At 41.7% G+C, this 23440-nt stretch overlaps 1 protein-coding gene across 2 annotated transcripts in view; it reads right to left on the bottom strand.

Annotated features, from left to right (window-relative positions):
* ESR1 (estrogen receptor 1) overlaps nt 1-23440 on the bottom strand; it is a 522594-nt gene that overhangs the window by 211829 nt on the left and 287325 nt on the right. The window contains exon 1 of one of the 2 annotated variants that reach the window (XM_073627829.1): nt 3349-3473. The exons of the other annotated variant lie outside the window; for it this stretch is intronic. Coding sequence (XP_073483930.1) covers nt 3349-3458 — 110 coding nt within the window. The 5' untranslated portion in view covers nt 3459-3473. Of the gene's footprint in view, nt 1-3348; nt 3474-23440 lie in introns of those variants that run through there. 2 annotated transcript variants of the gene reach the window in all.

Here is a 23440-nt window from a genome sequence, read left to right as displayed (position 1 = left end):
CTCATCCTTGCCCCCTGCTCTCTCCTCACAGGCTTCAACTGACAGCAGCAGGAGCTGCCAAATTTTCAGTGAGAATGGGGAAAATGGAAGAAGAGCTACTGCATATGGGCACAGCGTTGGATCGAGATCGGTCTCGAAAAATGTTTTACCTTTAATGCAGATAATGCATTAGGGTAAAAGTTTACCTTTACAACCACTTTAATGTTGAATTGATTTATGTATGCTTACTGTATGAACCTTTTCAATAAAGCTTTAAGAGTTGTTTACACAATCTGGTTTATAAAAGGAGAGACGGGTGTAATTGCATGTCAAGCTATACACTGTCACAGGGTAATGTGTAGCAAGGACAGAACAGTGAAACAGTGGCTACCCAGCAGATACAGGACAGCGACTACATAGTGGTTTGCTGCCCTGTCAGTTCAGTCAACTGCATATTCCAATACAGCGTTCCTTTCTTGGTAAAGCACCTCCACAAAGAAAAGTAGCAGATTCTGGCATTGTCTTAGAAAACAATGTCCCGAGTCTTCAGTTCCTTCAAATCCTCAACCACAAGAAATGCACAAGCCAGTTTCGAAAGGTTGTGCAGCCTATGCTAAGCAAGTAATGCAGATGAGAAATGGAAAAAGAATAGCTAGAGGTTGAGAGGGCACAGCACAAGGTGTCCTTAGAAATGCAAAAAAAGCACACTAAACTTGTCATACATTATACATGTTTCTTGTTCAATTTCCTTTAGCTATACCTTCAACTACAGTATGTTGGGCCCACCTGAATGCATACAAATTGAAAGTGTTATGGTCTGACCTCATATTATATGGTTTCGGTAAATCTGAAGGAAAATTGTACAAGAATATTGTATAATGTATGGCCACCCTTAGAGGCTAAGAAATGATGCTTTGGAACTCGGAAAGCATGCTTAGAAGCTGAGAAGGTGCAGCAAGAGGCATCTATGAAAATGTAGAAATCACACTTACTGGCTAAGAAAATACACCAGAAAGCACTCTTAGAAGCATCCCAAGAAAGACTTGCAGCTGCCATAGCTGAAGCAAATTCACCAGAACCCACTTAATATACTGCCAGTGGACTCAGCGCATGTATTGCTCCTGGCCCAGAGCTTTAAGCCCAAGGGGCTCTGCAACAGATTTCAGAGAATATTTATCAACTCTAAAAGCTAAGTAGCAACCCTCAAGAAGAGATGATACAATATGACCTTGTGGTGACAAGCCAAAGATGCTGCATGGCACCACTGCGAATTAGTGACAAGCCTAAAGTCTGCAAACAAGGACATCTGGACATCTAGTCACAAAGGATGGGGATATGGCGAAGGTATTGAATACATACTTCTCCTCAGTCTTCATGAGGGATTTGGGGGGCTTCAGTAACCAAAACTGCAGTGTTTGTCCTCATGACACATCACAGGAAGCAACCTCATGGCTAACAGAGGATAGAATTAGAAATAGACTTGGGAAACTTAACATTAATAAATCACTGGTACCAGATGTCTTGCACCTGAGGGTATTTAGGGAACTCAGTCAAGTAATTGCCAGACCATTGTTCCTAATTTTTACTGACAGTCTACTGACTGGAATGGTACCAGCTGATTGGAGCAAAGCTAATGTAGCACCAATATTTAAAAAAGGGCCAAAATACATCTCTGGGAATTACAGACCAGTTAGCCTAACACCAATAGTATGCAAGCTCTTGGAGGGGATGATAAGGGACTATATACAAGATTTTAGTAATGAAAACAGTATCATTAGCAGTAATCAGTATGAATTCATGAAGAATTGTTCTTGCCAAACCAAACCTTCTATGAGGAGGTGAGCTGCCATCTAGATAAAGGAAGGCCCATAGACCTGGATTTTGCAAAAGCATTTGACACCGTTCCCCATAAATGTTTACTGTACCAAGTAAGGTCCTTGGCATGGACCATAGGGTGAGTACATGGATTGAAAACTGGCTACAAGGGCGAGTTAAGAGGGTGGTGATAAATGAAGAATACTCGGAATGGTCAGGGATGGGAAGTGGGGTCCTCCGGGGTTCTGTGCTGGGACCAATCCTATTTAATTTGATTATAAACGATCTGGAGGATTGGGTAAACAGTTCAATCTCTGTATTTGCGGATGATACTAAGCTAAGCAGGGCAATAAGTTCTCCGCAGGATGTGGAAACCTTGCAAAAAGATCTGAACAAATTAATGGGGTGCGCAACTACATGGCAAATGAGGTTCAATGTAGAAAAATGTAAAATTATGCATTTGGGTGGCAAAAATATGAATACAATCTATACACTGGGGGAGAACCTCTGGGGGAATCTAGGATGGAAAAGGACCTGGGGGTCCTAGTAGATGATAGACTAAGCATTAGCATGCAATGCCAAGCTGCTGCTAACAAAGCAAACAGAATATTGGCATGCATTAAAAAGGGGATTAACTCCAGGGCTAAAGCAATAATTCTCCCACTCTACAAGACTTTGGTCCGGCCTCACCTGGAGTCTGCTGTCCAGTTCTGGGCACCAGTCCTCAGGAAGGATGTACTGGGAATGGAGTGAGTACAAAGAAGGGCAACAAAGCTAATAAAGGGTCTGGAGTATATTAGTTATAAAGAAAGGTTGCGAGCACTGAACTTATTCTCTCTGGAGAAGAGACGCTTGACAGGGTATATGATTTAAATTTACAAATACCATACTGGTGACCCCACAATAGGGATAAAACTTTTTTTGCAGAAGGGAGTTTAATAAGACACGTGGCCACTCACTAAAATTAGAAGAAAAGAGGTTTAACCTTAAACTGCGTAGAGGGTTCTTTACTGTAAGAGCGGCAAGGATGTGGAATTCCCTTCCACAGGCGGTGGTTTTAGCAGGGGGCATTGATAGTTTCAAAAAACTATTAGATAAGCACATGAACGACAGCAACATACAGGGATATACAATGTAATACTGCCATATAATCACACACATAGGTTGGACCGGATGGGCTTGTGCCTTTTTTCAACCTCACCTACTATGTAACTATGTAACTATGTAGCAAGAGATCCCCAAGCAAAGTGACTCCCCTTATGACAGGCTTCCCAAGTCTGCAAATTATTCTACAGGATCAGCATCCATGCTTGAGTGGTATGACAGGCCATCTTAAACCAGATACTCTTAAAAGGCATCTTTCCTCTCTACAAAAGTGCAAAGACAAGAAGGATTTGTAGGATTTGTTAAGGGAAAAGCAAAACTAGCTACAAATCCTAAGGATACTATACCCAGACAAGAACTTTGTGCTACAATTTTAGTTGTTAGGATAGCTTAAAGCAATTGTAAAGGTAAATAAATAAAAAAAAGAAAAACAAACTTGTCTATACTTACCTGCTCTGTGAAATAGAATTGCACAGAGCAGCCGCGAACCTCCTCTTCCCACCGGCGCTCCTGGCCCCTCCTCTCTGTCCAGTGCCCCCATGGGAAGCAGCTTTGTGCATTCTCGCTCCCGAGCCCCACTGTCGCGTCCATTGACACAGACAGCTACAAAACAAAAGAATAACCCCATTGGGATTTTATAGAAAATTCTGAGACAGTATCAATGTGAAGTGAGGTAAAATCAGTAAACTTTATTCACAGACAATAAAAGCGTGATCCAACAAGTTACAATTACGTTAGGTAGGTTTAAAGTCAAATTGACAACCATACTTTGCTAATCAATCCTGAAGATCTTACACCTGGAACATGTTTCGGAATATATAGCAATTCCTTCTTAAAATGGAGTTCCACCCAGAAATGGAACTTATAGGGTTCCTTTCCCCCTCCAGTGTCACTTTTGGCACCTTTGAGGTACAGTACATGTCCAATACAGGTGTTTGCTCTCACTTCCGGCAAAAGATCACCGCAGTATCCGTGGCCATCTACACCATGTCCGGTACCTCCTCTGTCCCCCCCACTGTCTTCTGGGAGACACACAGGTCCCAGAAGACAGCAGGGACCAGCCAGAACATGCAGCATGACTCACGCATGCGCAGTAGGGAAACAGGCTGTGAAGCCGCAAGGATTCACTTCCTGATTCCCTTACTTAAGGTGCCGGTGCCTCCACCCGGAGCCAAGGGACGGGTCGGTTTCGGGTGAGGACATCGCGGGCGATCTGGACAGGTAAGTGTTCTTATTTTAAAAGTCAGCAGCTGCAGTATTTGTAGCTGCTGACTTTTAATTTTTATTTTGCAGGCGGAACGCCGCTTTAAGGGGAGAATAAGAGCAGGGTGCAATAATCTAAAAGTACAATAGTACAAACTTAAGTACACATAATATTCAATGTTTTACAACAGGTATGTAATGCAGGTGCAAGAAAAATACATCATAGCATATATATCATACTCACAATGTGCAACTGTGTTTAACAGTATAGCAGGTATCCCCTGGATGTGCCCCACCGCCTTGTATCGACCAGTGGGAAATAGGGAACGGGGATGTTAAGGCGAGGTGGGGTGAGAAAGGGAAGCGGTAGTCGATGCCTGCACTGCCATAGCGCCGGTGCCTACAAGGACCGACAAAAAAAAAAAAAAAGGGAAGAAGAACCCATCACGTATCTAAGAGTTAAATGAGTGTATAAAGAGTAACATAGATAATAGCAAAAAAAAAAATGAATTTATGGGTCATTACTCCATGTATCAGCCAGAACCATACATACCAGAGCAGATGGCTGATGGAGACTAAACATTGGATAACATTGTAAGGGGGTATGGAAGAAGAGAGTGCTGGAGACCCAAAAAGTAGTCACACTCAATGTAGAAAAGGAGTAAAGCAGTCTCTGCTTACATCAAGTGGTTATACTGAGCAGCATGCGATTGATCGTATCAGAGGATAGACACCCCCATGTGCAAAGCACATCGACACACTCCTCCTCCCCGCCTCTGACATAAGGGGCAGGGGGAGAGGAAAGGTGGAGCAGACAGTCTCTCCTAATGTGTAGGGCTTTGGGGGGACGGGAGGCTGTATGTCCCCGGCAGTCTCCCGGCCACACAGACAATGGGACTCAACCCCGGCCCCCACTCCCACTTCACTGGCTTTTATTGACAGCACTGGGAGCCAGCTAAGAAAAAGCCTATAAAACTTTCTTGCTATTATCACATCCCTTTGATTGTGCTGAATGCTCATTATCAAATCAATCAAGGACTCTTTACAAAAGGAGCTTTTTGAGCTACTGGCTTGTGGATATTCAGAGCTAAAAGCTGTCCTCAAATGTTTTACAAAAGATGGCCAATCGTCTAGCTAATAGACACAATTCAGACCCTGGCCTTGATGTCTTTGGCTTCTCGGTCTGTGACCACACAGAGAGGGGGTCATGCAAACAGCAAGCCCTGGGCATCTATATTCCCCTTCATTAAAATCCAAAGTGCTTCAGGTCCAAGCAAATTAGTTGAACTGGTGTATTTTGCAGACATGTGTGAAGCTGTTCTTCTATATTCTTATACTGCAGCATACCATGATAGATATGGCAATCTGGTATTGTGCACAAATAAATGAAACCACAAAGTGAACTGTGTATTTCACAAGGCCAGCGTACTCTGTGGTTTGTTTTGTTTAGTCATATTCACCTACATGAGCATTAGAGCTGTCCGCAATGAGGTTATTGAGTCTAGAAATACTTCCAGCTTCGTAAATACCCTTTGACATTTCATTTATATCTGGGGCCCTGTAAAACATACCCACTCAAACAGAGACACTAACTTTGTTGGTGCAGCCAGGGAAATGCATATCTGTTTGAATATCGAACATCCTCACTTTCCATCCCTTTATCAAGTGGGAAAATTATAAACCTAATTTAAAACCTGATGACATTGTTCTTGTAAAAAACTGAAAGTCTCAAAGATATGAGTGGCCTCTAGGCCTTGTCACCAAAACTCTTTCAAGTAAGGATGGGAGAGTCAGAGAAGTTAAAATTAAAGTTTGCAGAAACAAGAAAAGAAAGTTATTTCCCAGACCAATCTCTGAATTAATCTATTGTCATCTGAGGACTTAAAGTGGGAGTAAACTCTCATACATGACTTTTACTATATATACTATAATAGGGCTTATCTATAGGCACTGTAAATATCTCCTAAACGTGCACTGTTTAGGAGATATTTACTGTATATGCAGCTGGTGACATCACCGGCATTTTAGCTCTAAAGGAACGTCCACCTGGGCCATTCCTTCAGAATCCTGTGCCATAAATGGCAGCGGCATGAGCGGGAGTGATGTCACGGCTCCGGTCACTCACACAGCTGGAGTCCATGAACCCGGAAGGCAGATGAGTGAAGATGGAAGCCGTGTCAGCGGTAACAGCTCCCCGCTGGAAGGGCTTCATTCCGAGGTAATTTTCACATAATGTGCTAGTATGCTAGGCATACTAGCACATTATGGCTTAACCTTGCAGGTTAAAAAAAAAAATTTAAATCATCGTCAGTTTACTACCACTTTAAATGGTGGTATCGGTTGATTGTTCATAAGCAAAAGATCTATTTATTTACTTTTGTACTTACCCAAGTCTCCTGGCACATGATCCGCCATAGCATTTCTTGCAGTGGTGGAGACCAATAATTTCCAGCTGCAGTTCATACCCAGTCATATTCAAAGTCACACCTGTAGACTGTGCATGGCCAATTCCAAGCCTGTGTGAAAAACTCCTAGGTAGGCAAACCTCTGTCTTGCTTAGATATAGGAAGTGCCTGATATTGGGCATGTGCCCACAGCTTTACAAGAATGAGCTGTTTGACCCATTCAAAATCTGGGCATGCACAACAAGCTCTTTCATCCTGTACCACAGCAGCCTCTGAGCTTAGTGTTGGGCACCGGATGTCAAAAGGGCATTGCACAAATGTGTGTTTTGAATGGGCTACCAACGTCTGGTGCATCCTGCAATCTAAGCAGGGCTGGGAACAGGGGGTGAGGCTGCACATTTCGTTCAAGTATGACATTGAACCTAAGCAAAGTATTTTAATGTACTGGGGATGCTGGAATGCAAGGGTGATTTTATTGTAAAGATGAACTAATCCATTAATGATAAGAACCCTGCAAAAAAATTTCAGCAGACCTCCCTATCAGGAAGCCTTCTACAGTATTAAAGTGGTTGTAAAGGCAAAAGGTTTTTTATCTTCATGCATTCTATGCATGAAGATAAAAAGCCTTCTGTGTGCAGCAGCCCCCCTCAGCCCCCCTAATACTTACCTGAGCCCCATCTCTATCCAGCGATGTTGTACAAGTGTCTCGACTGCCTGGGACTCCCCTCCTCATTGGCTGAGACAGCAGAGCGGCACCATTGGCTCCTGCTGCTGTCAGTCAAAATCATTCAGCCAATCAGGAGAGAAAGGGGGCGGGGCACGGCTCCATGTCTGAATGGACATATGGAGCTGTGGCTTGGCTCGGGTACCCCCATAGCAAGCTGCTTGCTGTGGGGGCACGCAACAGGAGGGAGGGACCAAGAGCACCAAAGAGGGACCTGAGAAGAGGAGGATCTGGGTTGCTCTGTGAAAAAACAACTGCAAAGGGCGGGTAAGTATAACATATTTGTTATTTTTAAAGCAAATAAAAATTTACTTTACAATACTTTAAGGAAAAGTAAAAGGCTGGTATCCAGCATGGTACATTGAGAAATATCACTGTTTAATCCTCCTGTGAATAATAACAAAAATATAGAAGTGTTTCAAAGGATGGTTACAGAAGATTTGGAGAATTTGAAAGTAAAAAAAGTGAGGGATCCCGTGTATTTAAGAAATGGGATTAGAAGCCTGGAACAAATAAATTATATTGTAGTCTGACCGGCAGACAAGGGGGGTGGAATAGAGGTTCCATCAAAGGAAGCTTATCATAAAGAAATAAGAAGATTACTTGATGATACCTACACATATCAGAAGTTATCTGGCTACCCCACTATTGCATATAAGAAAGATTTAGAAAGAGTGGTAAGAAGAGGAATGAAGAAACAGTTATTGAACACCAAGGAAGCAAGATTCCCAGTCCCAGACTCATGTAGGGTGCCCATAATATATATCTTACCCAGAATACATTAAGACAAGAAAACCCCCCCAGCCGACCTGTAGTAAATGGTATAGAGTCAGTGGGGGCTATATTGGGGAAATATGAAGATTGATACCGTTAACTAATTATGCAAAAGACCAATTCCTATCTTCAAGATACTAAACGCTTAATACAGTTGCTGGAGAGGGTGGAGTTAAAAACGGATGGAATTATACAGCTGAGGTAGCGACTCTTTATACGATGATCAATCATCATCACCATGGCCATGGAAGCCATTAAATGAGAAACAGTGACTTAAAATCCAGTGAGAGGAAGTATCTTATAAAATGTTACAGATGCACCGACCCCACTCCCCCCGATCCCCCATTCTGACATCTAGTGGGGGATCTTCTCCCCCCCGCTAGCTGTTACAATCTGCAACAAACGTATTTGACACAGTGCTCTGTGATTGGGAAAACTACAAGGTCTGACAGCTTTTGGTTTGTAGTTCTCAGTGAACTACCATGGCACTGTTGAGAACTGTGGTAGTTCATTCATGCTTCCTGTCAAAGTGTAACTGCCAGGCCTTATTATAGATATGACCAGACTGATACACAGACAGTCTGCAGAACAATGGCATCACACCTACGATCTGCTGACTGTGGGTGCAATGCTTTACAGGTCCATTACAAAAAAATAAATGCATATTTTATTACATGCAAAAAATGTGCATTTATTACTTTTTTTGTAATGGTGAACGTATCCTTTAAGCACAACTATTTCTGGTGTGATCAGGACTTTTATCAACAGAATGCAATTATAGCTAATGGTGTAAAATTTGCACCCAGTGTTGCAAATTTATGTTCCAGTGAGAAGAAGATATCATTTACCAGATCAGGCCTACCCAAATAAAATTGCACCGAAGATCATTGATAATGTAATCATCCTTCGGGAGGGTGATGAAGAGCGTTTATGATATTTCACTTTGGTAATACATAATAATGGCAAGAGCACACGACTCTGGTGGGAATTCAACAAAAGAAGAATTAATTATCTGGATCAGGAGAATAGTATAGACTGGTGATGGCAAACCTTGGCACCCCAGATGTTTCCCATGATACTCAACTACACTGCAGAGTGCATGAGCATCATGGGAAATATAGTTACAAAACATCTGGGGTGCCAAGGTTTGCAGTCACTGGTGTAGACGATAACAGTATATGTACTAAAACATTTTTCAAGTCTACAGACCGAATAGTTACATACCCAGTGATAGTTGCCACTATGATCCCTGGCTATTAAAAATCCCTAAAGACAAGATAATAAGACTGAGGAGAAACAGTACTAAGAAATAAGATTTTGAGGAACAATCGGGAAGAATTAGCCAAAGCTTTATTTAAAAAAAGATATAAAAGGAAATTTATTGAAGATAAGATCTGGGAAGTGGGGAATATGAGGAAAACTAAATGAAGAAAGGAATAGCAGGAAGAAGATGAAATGGGTTTATCTATAGTCTTAAACTATAATGTCCAACATAGAAAAGTGGAACAGATAATTAAGAAATATTGGGCCAAATTCAGAGTCGACAGGGATTTGAAACAAATGTTGCTAGATAGACCAAAGTTTATGTACAAGAAAGCCCCGCTAATAAAGGAAAGAAATGTTCAGGAAGCAGTTCACTGTCTCAGAGGCAAACAGTGGACCTTCTTTGATGGAAAATGGTTGCTGCCATGTAAAAGGTGTTATATGGATGTAGAACGATGAAAAAAATCAACAAAAAGAAGACTAAATTTGTAGCCACATCTACAGTTAGGCATTATGAAGTAAAATAATTAATTTAATGTAACACTGAAGGTGTAGTTTATGTATTGTAGTGCCCCTGTGGCCTGCAATATATGGAAAGGCCATAAAGACCATTATGTATAAGAACATAAAGCATATTCAAAACATAGTAAAAGGCAGTAAGAAACATCATTTATCCAAACACTATTCAATGTATCACAATAAGGATCCCTCTTCACTGTTGTTTTGGGGGGGACCTATAAGAGACAGACACTAGAGAGGCAGAGCAATAAGATCAGAATACAACCAAAGTTTATGTACAAGAAAGCCCCGCTAATAAAGGATAGAACTGTTCAGAATGTAGTTGACCGTCCCAGAGGAAAACAGTGGACCTTCTTTGATGGAAAGGGGTTGCTACCATGGAAAGGTGTTATGTATGTAGAAGGACGAAAAATATCTACAAAAAGAAGACTAATTTTGTAGTCACATCTACAGTTAGGCATTATGAAGTAAAAGATTTTATTTCATGTAACACTGAAGGTGTAGTTTATGGATTGCAGTGCCCATGTGGCCTGCAATATATGGGAAGGCCAAAAAGACCATTATGTATAAGAACACAAAACATATTCAACACATAGTAAAAAGCAGTAAGAAACATAATTTATCCAAACACTATTCAATGTATCACAATAAGGATCTCTCTTCACTGTTGTTTTTGGGGGGAGAAACCTATAAGAGACAGACACTAGAGAGGCAGCAATACGATCAGAATACTGAGCCAAATCTTCCTGTGAATCCAAATCTTACACCTAGAGGTCTCAATGTAAAATATGATGTGAATTGCTTATATGGTATGAATTGTACTCTATTTCTCCGGGAAATGATTTTAAATGATTATGCTTTTGATTTTTTGATCATGCAATATTTTTAGCAATCAAATTAATTTTAAATTGCAGTTTATATGAAATTAGTTATTTTTATGGGATATATTGTGATTGATAAATTTTTTCTATTGAAGTTTTTAGATAACGTATATTCCGGATTGAAAATGCAAACTAGGCTATAACCTTAGCAACATGTAAACTAAGTGTTTCAAAGCTTTGGGCAGAGCCGGGTGATGTTAGACCAGGAAATCGGAAGAGCCAATGATTACCTGCATTTTATCCAGACTTGGTACAATTATAATGCACTAGTTCATATGCATTTATGTGAGTGTATTACTTATTTTCTTAAAAAGTGGTGGCATTGTTTTTAAGTACTACACTATTGCAGCTCTTATTTACCAGTATGAGAAAGTGAGAGCGATAACACCAAATTTAACACACCTCCTCCCCATTCACACCTGAGACCTTGTAACATTATTGAGTCACATGACACCGGGGAGGGAAAATGGCTAATTGGGCCCAGTTTGGACATTTTCACTTAGGGGTGTACTCACTTTTGTTGCCAGCGGATTAGACATTAATGGCTGTGTGTTGAGTTATTTTGAGGGGACAGCAAATTTACACTGTTGAACAAGCTGACACTCACACTTTACATTGTAGCAAAGCATCATTTATTCAGTGTTGTCACATGAAAAGATATAATAAAATATTTATAAAAACGTAAGGGGTGTACTCACTTTTGTGAGATGTCGATGTGTATGTCGAATTGATATGGTGAGGGCATATGTGTCACAGAGGTGGAAAAAGTGGTTTCATGGAGTATATTGTGGCACACTGGAGTTTGGAGATAAAGTCTCACGAGTATATTGAAGAATATTGATTAGAGATTTTTTTTATATGGGCATATACAGTGGGGACGGAAAGTATTCAGACCCCCTTAAATTTTTCACTCTTTGTTATATTGCAGCCATTTGCTAAAATCATTTAAGTTCATTTTTTTCCTCATTAATGTACACACAGCACCCCATATTGACAGAAAAACACAGAATTGTTGATATTTTTGCAGATTTATTAAAAAAGAAAAACTGAAATATCATATGGTCCTAAGTATTCAGACTCTTTGCTGTGACACTCATATATTTAACTCAGGTGCTGTCCATTTCTTCTGATCATTCTTCTGATCATCCTTGAGATGGTTCTACACCTTCATTTGAGTCCAGCTGTGTTTGATTATACTGATTGGACTTGATTAGGAAAGCCACACACCTGTCTATATAAGACCTTACAGCTCACAGTGCATGTCAGAGCAAATGAGAATCATGAGGTCAAAAGGAACTGCCTGAAGAGCTCAGAGACAGAATTGTGGCAAGACACAGATCTGGCCAAGGTTACAAAAAATTTCTGCTGCACTTAAGGTTCCTATGAGCACAGTGGCCTCCATAATCCTTAAATGGAAGACGTTTGGGATGACCAGAACCCTTTCTAGAGCGGGCCGTCTGGCCAAACTGAGCTATCGGGGGAGAAGAGCCTTGGTGAGAGAGGTAAAGAAGAACCCAAAGATCACTGTGGCTGAACTCCAGAGATGCAGTCGGGAGATGGGAGAAAGTTGTAGAAAGTCAACCATCACTGCAAACCTCCACCAGTCGGGGCTTTATGACAGAGTGGCCCAACGGAAGCCTCTCCTCAGTGCAAGACACATGAAAGCCCGCATGGAGTTTGCTAAAAAAACACCTGAAGGACTCCAAGATGGTGAGAAATACAATTCTTTGGTCTGATTAGACCAAGATAGAACTTTTTGGCCTTAATTCTAAGCGGTATGTGTGGAGAAAACCAGGTACTGCTCATCACCTGTCCAATACAGTCCCAACAGTGAAGCATGGTGGTGGCAGCATCATGCTGTGGGAGTGTTATTCAGCTGCAGGCACAGGATGACTGGTTGCAATCGAGGGAAAGATGAATGCGGCCAAGTACAGGGATATCCTAGATGAAAACCTTCTCCAGAGTGCTCAGGACCTCTCAGGAAGATTTACCTTCCAACAAGACAATGACCCTAAGCACACAGCTAAAATAACGAAGGAGTGGCTTCACAACAACTTTGTGACTGTTCTTGAATGGCCCAGCCAGAGCCCTGACTTAAACCCAATTGAGCATCTCTAGAGAGACCTAAAAATGGCTGTCCACCAACGTCTACCATCCAACAAAGCAAAGCTTTGCCCAATCAGGGCTCAAAATGCACTGTGCAGCACGCAGTGCATTGCAGGGCGTTTTGCAGGGCTAACACTTGCCGAACACCCTACAAATTTGGGTGTTTCCCAAACGGGGTGAACAGCCAATGTTTGGCCCGAACTGATGCTTGGGCCGAACTGTTTGCCCAACTCCACTAACCCATTAGAGATAAAGGACCCTGCAAACATTTTTTTCCACAGACCTCCCTATCAGGAAGAGTTCTACAGCATTATAAAGAAAAAAATATATAAAGAAAACTGTCTTTATAATAAATCGGGTGCATGTTATGAATCAGCTTTTCAATCCAGGTGAAGGTAGCTATATGAAATTTAACTTGTAAATACCTCCATCCAAGAGCACTAATTACTGTATAGTATGCCAGGTAGGCCCTCTTGCTTTGATCCAATAGCTTGAAAGCACTGTACTCACTAGTCTCCTGTCAGCTCTGTTTTAAGTGTTTTTTGCCAAGTTAGAGTTGCATGTTATTTTATTTTATTTTTTTATAGTTAGGCATCTTCTAGTCAAAAAGCATAATGCAAACAATATGCTCAGATATTGCATTTCTGCCAAATTTTTAATGATGCATAAAAGTTTACACAGAAAAATTGAGTTACTGCTTAAAGTCAGGAAGTTCTCTTTGCAAGTTCAGACTTTTCTTTTTATTGACATCTAAGAATGAAATTTGCCTTCATGGGAAAACCTTAAAAAAATCCTACACTGACCGAGGTACAGACCTATAAATCAAGTGTATCCTTATACATTTGTGGTACTTAAAATGTTATTTATTAATGGGAGTTCTGCTGTATATGTTGGATGACATGAGCATATACAAAACAGACATTTATAGTTTATTTCTAACATGTAATAAAATAAATATACTAAGGCAGTAAATTTTAGCAATACAAATGAAATGAGCTCACTTTGACTACAGAACAGATGGTCAGTTGTGTGCAGAATATGAAAAAATTGTAGTTGTTAAGAAGATATCTAAAATAGAGATGGACCGAACACCCGCCTGTTCGGTTCCCACCAGAAGTTCTGACCCAAACGGCAAAACCTATTGAAGTCTATGGGATCCGAACTTGAAAAATCAAAAGTCCCCATTTTAAAAGGTTATATGCAAGTAATTGACCATAAAAAGGGTATGGGGGCCTGCGTACTGCCCTGGGGGACACATGCTGCCCTGGGGGACATGTGGGGCATGTATAAAAATTTTAAAATATGCAAAAAAAAAATAAAAAGATTTTTTTTACAGGAGCAGTAATTTTAATGATGCTTAAAGTGCAACAATAAAAATAAAGAATTCCTTTAAATATAGTGCCTGGGGGTCCCCTTAGTCTGCCTGTAAAGTGGTGCATCTGTACCATGGATAGAACCTACTGCAGCAAAGCTGACATTTCTACAGAAAAAAAACAATGAATCAAAGGGCATTTAAATTGCCGGAAATACAATACCATTACCAGCAATAAAAAAATGTTTTAAAAAACCTTGAAGGGAAACTCCACCCCCTCCCCAAAAATCCATAGCAGACCCTTACCTGAGCATGCAGCCTGGCAGGTCAGGTAAGGGGGGGCAAGTAAGCGCCCCCCCCTCCTGAATACCAGGCCACATGCCCTCAACATGGGGGTGGGTGCTTTGGGGCAGGGGGGCTCTGCCCCACATCCCAAAGCACCTTGTCCCTATGGTGATGGGGACAAGGGCTCATCCCCACAATCCTGGGCTGTGGTTGGTCCTGGTATGGATTGGGGGGACTTCCACATTGTTTTTTTTTTTCAGTTTTATATTGCCATCAATGTTTTTTTTTATTCAACTGTCAGTGGGGAAGCCCATTGACAGCTGATGACTCATAAGTTCTTAAGGACGTCGCGGCCGGCTTCCCAGTCCCACTCCTTAACAACCAGCTATTCACTGCACCCTAATTGGGCAAAGCTGTGCAGCGCGCAGTGCGTTGCAGGGCATTTGGTGAAGCTAATGCCCACCAAGTGCCCTGCAAATTTGGATGTTTGCCGAATAGGCTCAGCCCAAACGGTTCGCCCAACTCCAATCTAAAACAGCTGTAAAGAACTGTGGATTCAACTGCTAGCTACTATGTCATTACAGGACACATTAGAGACATAGCGGTTAGCAGGTAGAATTGTTGAAAACTAGACACCCAACACACCTGAAAGTGTCCTGAGTGCTGAAGATTCACATAAGAGTGACAACAGGATCACAGCCAAGGAACTAGTAAGTGTATTTTTATATACATTTGTACTTGGGGATGGAACCCTTTAACTTTTTTCCCCCTTTTTATATTTTTTTTTTGCACACATTAATCTCTGTATTTTTTGCTTTAAATATACTTGCAACCCCCAGAACATTACCTGACCCTGTAGAATAGAAAGATGATAGTAATTATCGAATATCTTTTTACTTGAATTTTACTAAGGAGATTATAACAAACTTGAATATAAATGCACAAATTAACAGAGAAACACATAAAAATGAGGGCATAATGTACATGGTAGCAATACAGTTATGAACACTACAACGTACAAGACATATAATCAGACTCTACCGCCTCTATATATAGAAAGAGAGCTATCTGTGCTTAGTACATAAAATAGCCAGCAGCTGAGCACTGTAACCCAGATATCAGGCACAAAGAAAAATGTTTAAATAAAAGTGCAGTGCTAGGGCAAAAAGTGCAATTTATGTGAATCACACAACACATGTGATGTGCATACATCCAAAAATGGTATAATAAAATGCAATTGTGCAATAATTGATACAGTTTAAAATGAAATAAATCATAACATGTGTGCAACATAATATCCCAAGTGCAAACAATGTGCAAACAGAAAAAAAAATAAAAAGTTCATATGTAGCTGATTTTCATCAGAAGGAGTCCCATGAGGAGGGGGGTGTATTGAAAATGATGATCAAATGCTTGGCATCGTGATACTCATCACCACAAATAAAATGAAAGCTTACCAGAAAGCCAGTGGCCCCCCCTATTCAGGGAGGTCACAAAGCGTTTTGTTGGATCTGTGATTCACAGAAAAGATGTCCTGACGTCTCTCTCCAGTAGCCTCAGAAGATACACACCAGGAACTTCACAGCTGATCAGAGCGTGGTGTTATAAAAAAGCCTCAGAGCCGGAGTATATAGAGACAAAAAGACTCCACATAGTATAATATTGTCTCCTCTTTGCAGTTTATTAGCAGCAGTGCGAATACACAGGCTAGCAAAAGTTCAAGCTGTTTTTGCTTGTTTACATCTGTCTCTCCTGCAAGGAGTTATTTTTCACACACAGCATAGACATGCTTACAGTTACACACCAAGTATAGGGATGCCACATATGTGAGACTTTTTCACAGCCTAGCCACATTGAGAGGCCTGAAATCTAAAAGAGCACCCTCAGGATTTCTAGGGGCATATGCACCTAATTTCCTGACCGCCTATCAAAATGAAATTGTATTTTATTATGCAAGGGTTCAATTAAGACATTTCTAATATACAGCATTGGCAGTATGGGGATACCACATGTGTGAGACTTTTACACACCCTAGCCACATAGAGAAGCCCAAAATCCAAGGAGACTTTCTAGGGTAATAAATTACACATCTAATTTCCTAACTATCTATCACAATTTTTGAGGTCCTGGAGTACCGGGACAGTGGAAACTCCCACAAAATTACCACATTTGGTAAAGAAAGCATCTCAGGGTATTTTCTATGAGGCATAATGAGCTTTTCGGAAATGTAATTTTTTGCCACAAATTTTTGGAAAATATGGAAAGAAAATTAACATTCATACATTTTTAACACAAAGTTGTCAACACACAGAATGGACATACTTAGAATTATACTCAAAAACAAGTTCTGCTACTCCTTCTGAGCATGGGGATACCACATGTGTAAGACCTTTTCAATATTTTGACCGATTATGTATGACATTGCATTTTGTGTATCACAAAAAACAACACTGTATAGAAACCAATTGGGTTGATTTACTAATACTGGAGAGTGCAAAATCTGGTGCAGCTCTGCATAGAAACCGATCAGCTTCCAGTTTTTTTGTTTAAGCTTAACTGAACAAGCTGAAGTTAGAAGCTGATTGGCTACTGTGCACAGCTGGACGAGGTTTTGCACGCTCCAATTTTAGTAAATCAACCCCAATGTACTGTAATGGTCACCTCTGTACGAGTGGTCAGCATTGCATGACCCATGTCACAGGGTGCGTGCGCACGACTAGAGTGGGATATATATATATAAAATAGCTGGGCAGGAGGTTAAGTGAAGGTGTATACTTTTTCTATGTGGCAAAATTGCATTTTTTTAAATTCAGATTATCAGAATGAATACAACATGTAAATTCTATCTGTCACTTGTTCAAGTATATCAGCTTTGTCAGCACTATTTGAATAAAGGTATAATGTTTTTCAGTTTAAATATTTTGAAGAAGACAAAATTTCTGAGGGGTATCCTAATGCCGCGTACACATGAGCGGACTTTATGGCAGACTTTGCCCGGCGGACGGGATTTCATCGGACAATTCGATCGTGTGTGGACTACAGCGGACTTTGTTTTCTCAAAAGTTGGACGGACTTAGATTTGAAACATGTTTCAAATCTATCCGACGGACTCGAGTCCGGTCGAAAAGTCCGCTCGTCTGTATGCTAGTCCGACGGACAAAAAGCCACGCTAGGGCAGCTATTGGCTACTGGCTATGAACTTCCTTATTTTAGTCCGGTGTACGTCATCACGTACAAATTCAACTGACTTTGGTTGATTGTGTGTAGGCAAGTCCGTTCATTCAGAAAGTCTGTCGTAAAGTCCGCCGGGCAAAGTCTGCCGTAAAGTCCGCTCGTGTGTACGTGGCATTACTCTTTCACATCACTGTTTGCGATTCGAAATTAAATAAATAAATAAAATAAAATAAATAAGTATTGGAGTATTGGATATGAGTAAATTAAAGAAAATCAGCACCACTGTTTTGCCTAGTAGTATTTTCGACCACTTTACCAGTTCCATTATATCCATAAGAGTCCTTTCACACTGCGGCAGTTTTCAGACGTTTTGGCGCTAACCTAGAAATAGCGGATGTAATGCGCCTGAAAATTGCCTTCCATGCCTCCCAAGTGTGAAAGCCCGAGTGCTTTCACACTGGGGCGGTGCACTTGCAGGATGTTAGGAAAAGTCCTGCAAACAGCATCTTTGGGGAGGTTTGGGAGCGCTGTATACATCGCTCCTAAACCACCCCTGCCCATTGGAATGCATTGGCAGCGATTCCGAAGCGCCTGAAAAGCATTTTGGAAACGCCGCAACACGGGTGCTTTTAACCCCTTAACACCTTCTTGGGGATTAAAAGCTTCCCGCTAGCGGCCGAAAAGCGCTGCCTAAACAGTGGTAAAATGGAGCTAAAACGAGCAGTGCTTTACCGCTGACGCAGCCTCGGCCCCAGTGTGAAAGGGGTCTATTATACAATGGGTCCAAAAACAGAGCATGCACTCAAAGAGAGCATAAGCTCTCATCCCACTCCTAAAGCCCAGGGGTTATGGGGTTAACCCCCCCCCCCACACACACACACACACCTATAATTTGAGTGCTCTAAAAGGAAGTCATGTATGTACTTATTACGTGCTGTTCAAATTAAGAAATTCAATTATACCTTACAGTACATGTAAAACCAATACTTTTTAGTTTTGGATAGAGTAGGGAATGTCTGGGTGTCCCATTTAAGAGAGTTTTCTCCACTTTCTGTCCCAAAGGCCCAGCAGGAAGTAAGTGTCAATCTCCCCATACAGAGATCCCCTGTTAGAGTTGTCACTGGAAAAGGTATCTTTAATGGAAGACTTCACCCTAGGAAATAATAGAGAGGGCGAATCTTCCTAGCAAGTATAATGTCAGCAATAAAACCTAACAAGGGGTCTAACCCTACTACATTCCTATTCAAATCTTTTTACATGAAAATGCACTTAAACCAAAACATTATATATTCTCTTGAAAGCAGAGACCATGCAAAACAAAATGGTGGTGTCTGCAATTTTAATGTCAATTAATGTCAATACAGTATCTCACAAAAGTGAGTACACCCCTTACATTTTTGTAAATATTTTATTATATCTTTTCACGTGACAACTAGAGGTCGACCGATATATCGGCCGATATTTGGCGTTTTTTTACTTAATCGGCATCGGCCGATTGTGCTGATAAAAAAGGCAAATATAACTTCAGCGTGACTTGCAAATGACTCCTGTAATAGAAGTCAATGCAAGTTGACTGAAGTTTTCTTCTCTCCTCCTCTGTGCAGCCTGCCAGATCTAATAAGAAGAAACATTGTATCTCTTCTTGGTTCTTTTATCAATGAGCTGAACTCCGTGTGTGGGAGTTCTCAATCTTTTCTGACTAAATCTTTTCTGACGCTTGTTGCTTACAGGTAAAAATCCTGTATTTTCTGCTAGAAAATCACTTAGAACCCCCAAACATTATATATATATATTTTTTTAGCAGAGACCCTAGGGAATAAAATAGCGGTTGTTGCAATATTTTATGTCACACGGTATTTGCGCAGTGGTCTTTCAAACGCAATTTTAAAAAAAAAAATACACTAATGAATTAAAAAAAAACTAAGCAGTAAAATTAGCCCATGTTTTTTTTTGTCCAAAAGTTTTGATTACCTGTTTTTAATATTTAAGATATAGTTTTTTTTGTTCTCTAAATTATACATACAAGTGAACTGATTGGAGGTTTGTTTTGTTTAATAAATGTAAGAAATTTTCTGTATCACTTATTACTTAAGGTTGCTCCCACACTGGAGCAGGCGGGCGTTGACGGTAAAACGCTGCTAGCTTTAGCGACGCTTTACCGTAATTTTAGCGGCGCTATTCGGCTGTTAGCAGGGTGCTTATAACCCAGCTAGCGGCCGAGGAAGGGGTTAAATGCGTCCCTGAAGCGCCGCTGCCGAAACGCTTTGCAGGCGCTTCGACAGCGGTGCGCATTCATTGCAATGGGCAGGAGTGGTGGAGCAGCGGTATACACTAGGGCTGCTGAAATTAATCGCAGCATCGATGCATCGCGATTCGGGTGTCCCCGATGCGGCATCGATGCATGCGACCCAAAAAATCGATGTCTGGCCCCGCCCCCTCCCGGGAGAGTGCTCCGTGCATAAAGTTGTTATTAGTGTGTGTATATTCCGGTCATGTGATTCTCAGCCGCGCCTCCCTCCTCTCAGTCTCTCTTGGTGTCAGCTCCGCCCACTGACTGGAGCTATCAGGTCAGAAGAGAGGCGGGCGGGGCTGACATCAGGAGAGACGTGAGAGGAGGGAGGCGCGGCTGAGAGTCACATGACCGGAATATACACACATTAATAACAACTTTATGCACGGAGCGCTCTCCCGGGAGAATTCACTGCTGACCTGAGATGTGACAACCGGCGGAACACCGGCCGCACGAATGGAGATCGGGGGGAGATGGTGAGCAGGCAGATCGCCCTGCTCATTACAGGCTGCCACCGGCAGAGCAGCATGTAAGTACAGAGGGGGAGGGGGGGGTGGGCGCTGTGACACAAGTCCATATCATAGAATTGTCTTCTATGTGCCTTCATCACACCACAACTCTGCATTATTGTCCACAGTCTGTGACCATCTCCTGTGCCATGTCCCAGTGTCTGACCATCTCCTGTGCCATGTCCCAGTGTCTGACCATCTCCTGTGCCATGTCCCAGTGTCTGACCATCTCCTGTGCCATGTCCCAGTGTCTGACCATCTCCTGTGCCATGTCCCAGTGTCTGACCATCTCCTGTGCCATGTCCGCCGTCTGTGACCATCTCCTGTGCCTTGTCCGCAGAGTCTGACCATCTCCTGTGCCATGTCCGCAGTGTCTGACCATCTCCTGTGCCATGTCCCCAGTGTCTGACCATCTCCTGTGCCATGTCCCCAGTGTCTGACCATCTCCTGTGCCATGTCCGCAGTGTCTGACCATCTCCTGTGCCATGTCCGCAGTCTGTGACCATCTCTTGTGCCATGTCCGCAGTCTGTGACCATCTCCTGTGCCATGTCCGCAGTCTGTGACCATCTCCTGTGCCATGTCCGCAGTCTGTGACCATCTCCTGTGCCATGTCCGCAGTCTGTGACCATCTCCTGTGCCATGTCCGCAGTCTGTGACCATCTCCTGTGCCATGTCCGCAGTCTGTGACCATCTCCTGTGCCATGTCCGCAGTCTGTGACCATCTCCTGTGCCATGTCCGCAGTCTGTGACCATCTCCTGTGCCATGTCCGCAGTCTGTGACCATCTCCTGTGCCATGTCCGCAGTCTGTGACCATCTCCTGTAGCATGTCCGCAGTCTCTGACCATCTCCTACCATCTCCTGTAGCATGTCCGCAGTCTCTGACCATCTCCTGTAGCATGTCCGCAGTCTCTGACCATCTCCTGTAGCATGTCCGCAGTCTCTGATCATCTCCTGTAGCATGTCCGCAGTCTCTGATCATCTCCTGTAGCATGTCTGCAGTCTCTGATCATCTCCTGTAGCATGTCTGTCTGCAGTCTCTGATCATCTCCAGTAGCATGTCTGTCTGCAGTCTCCGATCATCTCCTGTTGCATGTCTGTCTGCAGTCTCCGATCATCTCCTGTAGCATGTCCGCAGTCTCTGATCATCTCCTGTAGCATGTCCGCAGTCTCTGATCATCTCCTGTAGCATGTCCGCAGTCTCTGATCATCTCCTGTAGCATGTTCGCAGTCTCTGATCATCTCCTGTAGCATGTCTGCAGTCTCTGATCATCTTCTGTAGCATGTCTGTCTGCAGTCTCTGATGAAAACCATGAGCACCTGCGGACTTGCGCTGTAATCGTGATGCATCGTGATGCATCGCGGAATCGAATCGAATCGAATCGTTGACTTGATAATCGTAATCGAATCGTGAGGCCAGTGAAGATGCGCACCCCTAGTATACACCGCTCCAAAGATGCCGCTTGCAGGACTTTTTTTTAACATCCTGCACGCATTGCCTCAGTGTGAAAGCCCGAGTGACTGCAGGGGAGCCGTTCTGCAGGCACTTTACAGGTGCTATTTTTAGCCCAAAAGCGCCTGAAAAACGCCCCAGTGTGAAAGGGGTCTAACTGTTAGCTTTTATGAGATGAAGGGAAAAAAAAAAAGAAGAAAAAAAAATCGGCCAAATATATCGGCCCCAAAAAAAGGCATCATATATCGGCCATCAGCTACCGCGATTTCTAAATAACGGCATTGGCCAGAGAAAAACCCATAATGGTCGACCTCTAGTGACAACACTGAAGAAATGACACTTTGCTACAATGTAAAGTAGTGAGTGTATAGCTTGTATAACAGTGTAAATTTGCTGTCCCCTCAAAATAACTCAACACACAGCCATTAATGTCTAAATTGCTGGCAACAAAAGTGAGAACACCCCAAAGTGTCAATATTTTATGTGGCCACCATAATTTTCCAGCACTGCCTTAACCCTCTAGGGCATGGAGTTTACCTGAGCTTCACAGGTTGCCACTGGAGTCCTCTTCCACTCCTCCATGAGGACATCACAGAGCTGGTAGATGTTATGCCGCGTACACACGGTCGGACTTTTCGTCTACAAAAGTCCAACGGACGCTGACGGACTAAAGCTGGCTGGTAATCCGATCGTGTGTGGGCTTCTCCGGACTTTCAACTGACTTTTTTAGCCTCAAATCCGACGGACTTTAGATTTGAAACATGCTTCAAATCTTTACGTCGTAACTACGACGGACCCCGAAGTCCGCTCGTCTGTATGCTAGTCCGACGGACAAAAAAACGACGCATGCTCATAAGCAAAAACTAAACGGAAGCACTCGGTCTAGTAAAACTAGTGTTCGTATTGTAGGTAGCACATTCCTCACGCTGCAAAATCTGTGATCGTTGAATGCAGCGCATTTAATGTCTTCTTTACGAATGCTATAAAGAACGAAGATGTTTTGCTGTTCATATTCAAACAGAGTTCTCCCAAACAGATTTCTGGATTCTTTTTCTCTTTGATCTCATGAATGACATGGTATGCTTTTTCAAAACAATGTTTCCATACTAATAATACTTTTTAAACTTTTTTTTTTTTTGGTGGAGTCATCTTTTTTTGTAATTTTTATCCAGATATTTATTTTATGATTGTTGTGGAACTTTTTTTCTGTTTATCTATAAATTTTTTTGTAAAGTTACCACAGGGAACCCATTTTTATATATATTTTTTAAAATTTTTTTAATGTTTGTAAAGTTACCACAAAGAACCCTTTATAATTTTTGTTTTTATAGTGATTTGTTATTTTTTTTATATAAAGTTAACCCAAAGAACCGTTTTTGGTTATGTATCTTTTTTTTTTTTAAATACTTACCACTCGAACATTATTAACATTATTTTAATCTATTTTTGGTGTGTTTTTGCAAAATCAATGAGATTGTTGTCCCTTGTTAATTTAAAACATTGTGTCTAAAATCTATGATTTAAAATAAAAAACCTAAACTCAAAAAAGATCCATTTATTTATGGTCTAAATAAAATAAAGAGGAAGTCAACGCTGGAAAAAGTATGTGTACAAGAAAATGGGGATCTTGAGGAGTCCATATAAG

The sequence above is a fragment of the Aquarana catesbeiana genome, linkage group LG04 (assembly GCF_042186555.1).
Source record: "Aquarana catesbeiana isolate 2022-GZ linkage group LG04, ASM4218655v1, whole genome shotgun sequence".
Classification (NCBI taxonomy): Eukaryota; Metazoa; Chordata; class Amphibia; order Anura; family Ranidae; genus Aquarana; species Aquarana catesbeiana.
Note: the sequence above shows the minus strand (reverse complement) of the source record. Positions and strands in the feature narration are given on the sequence as shown.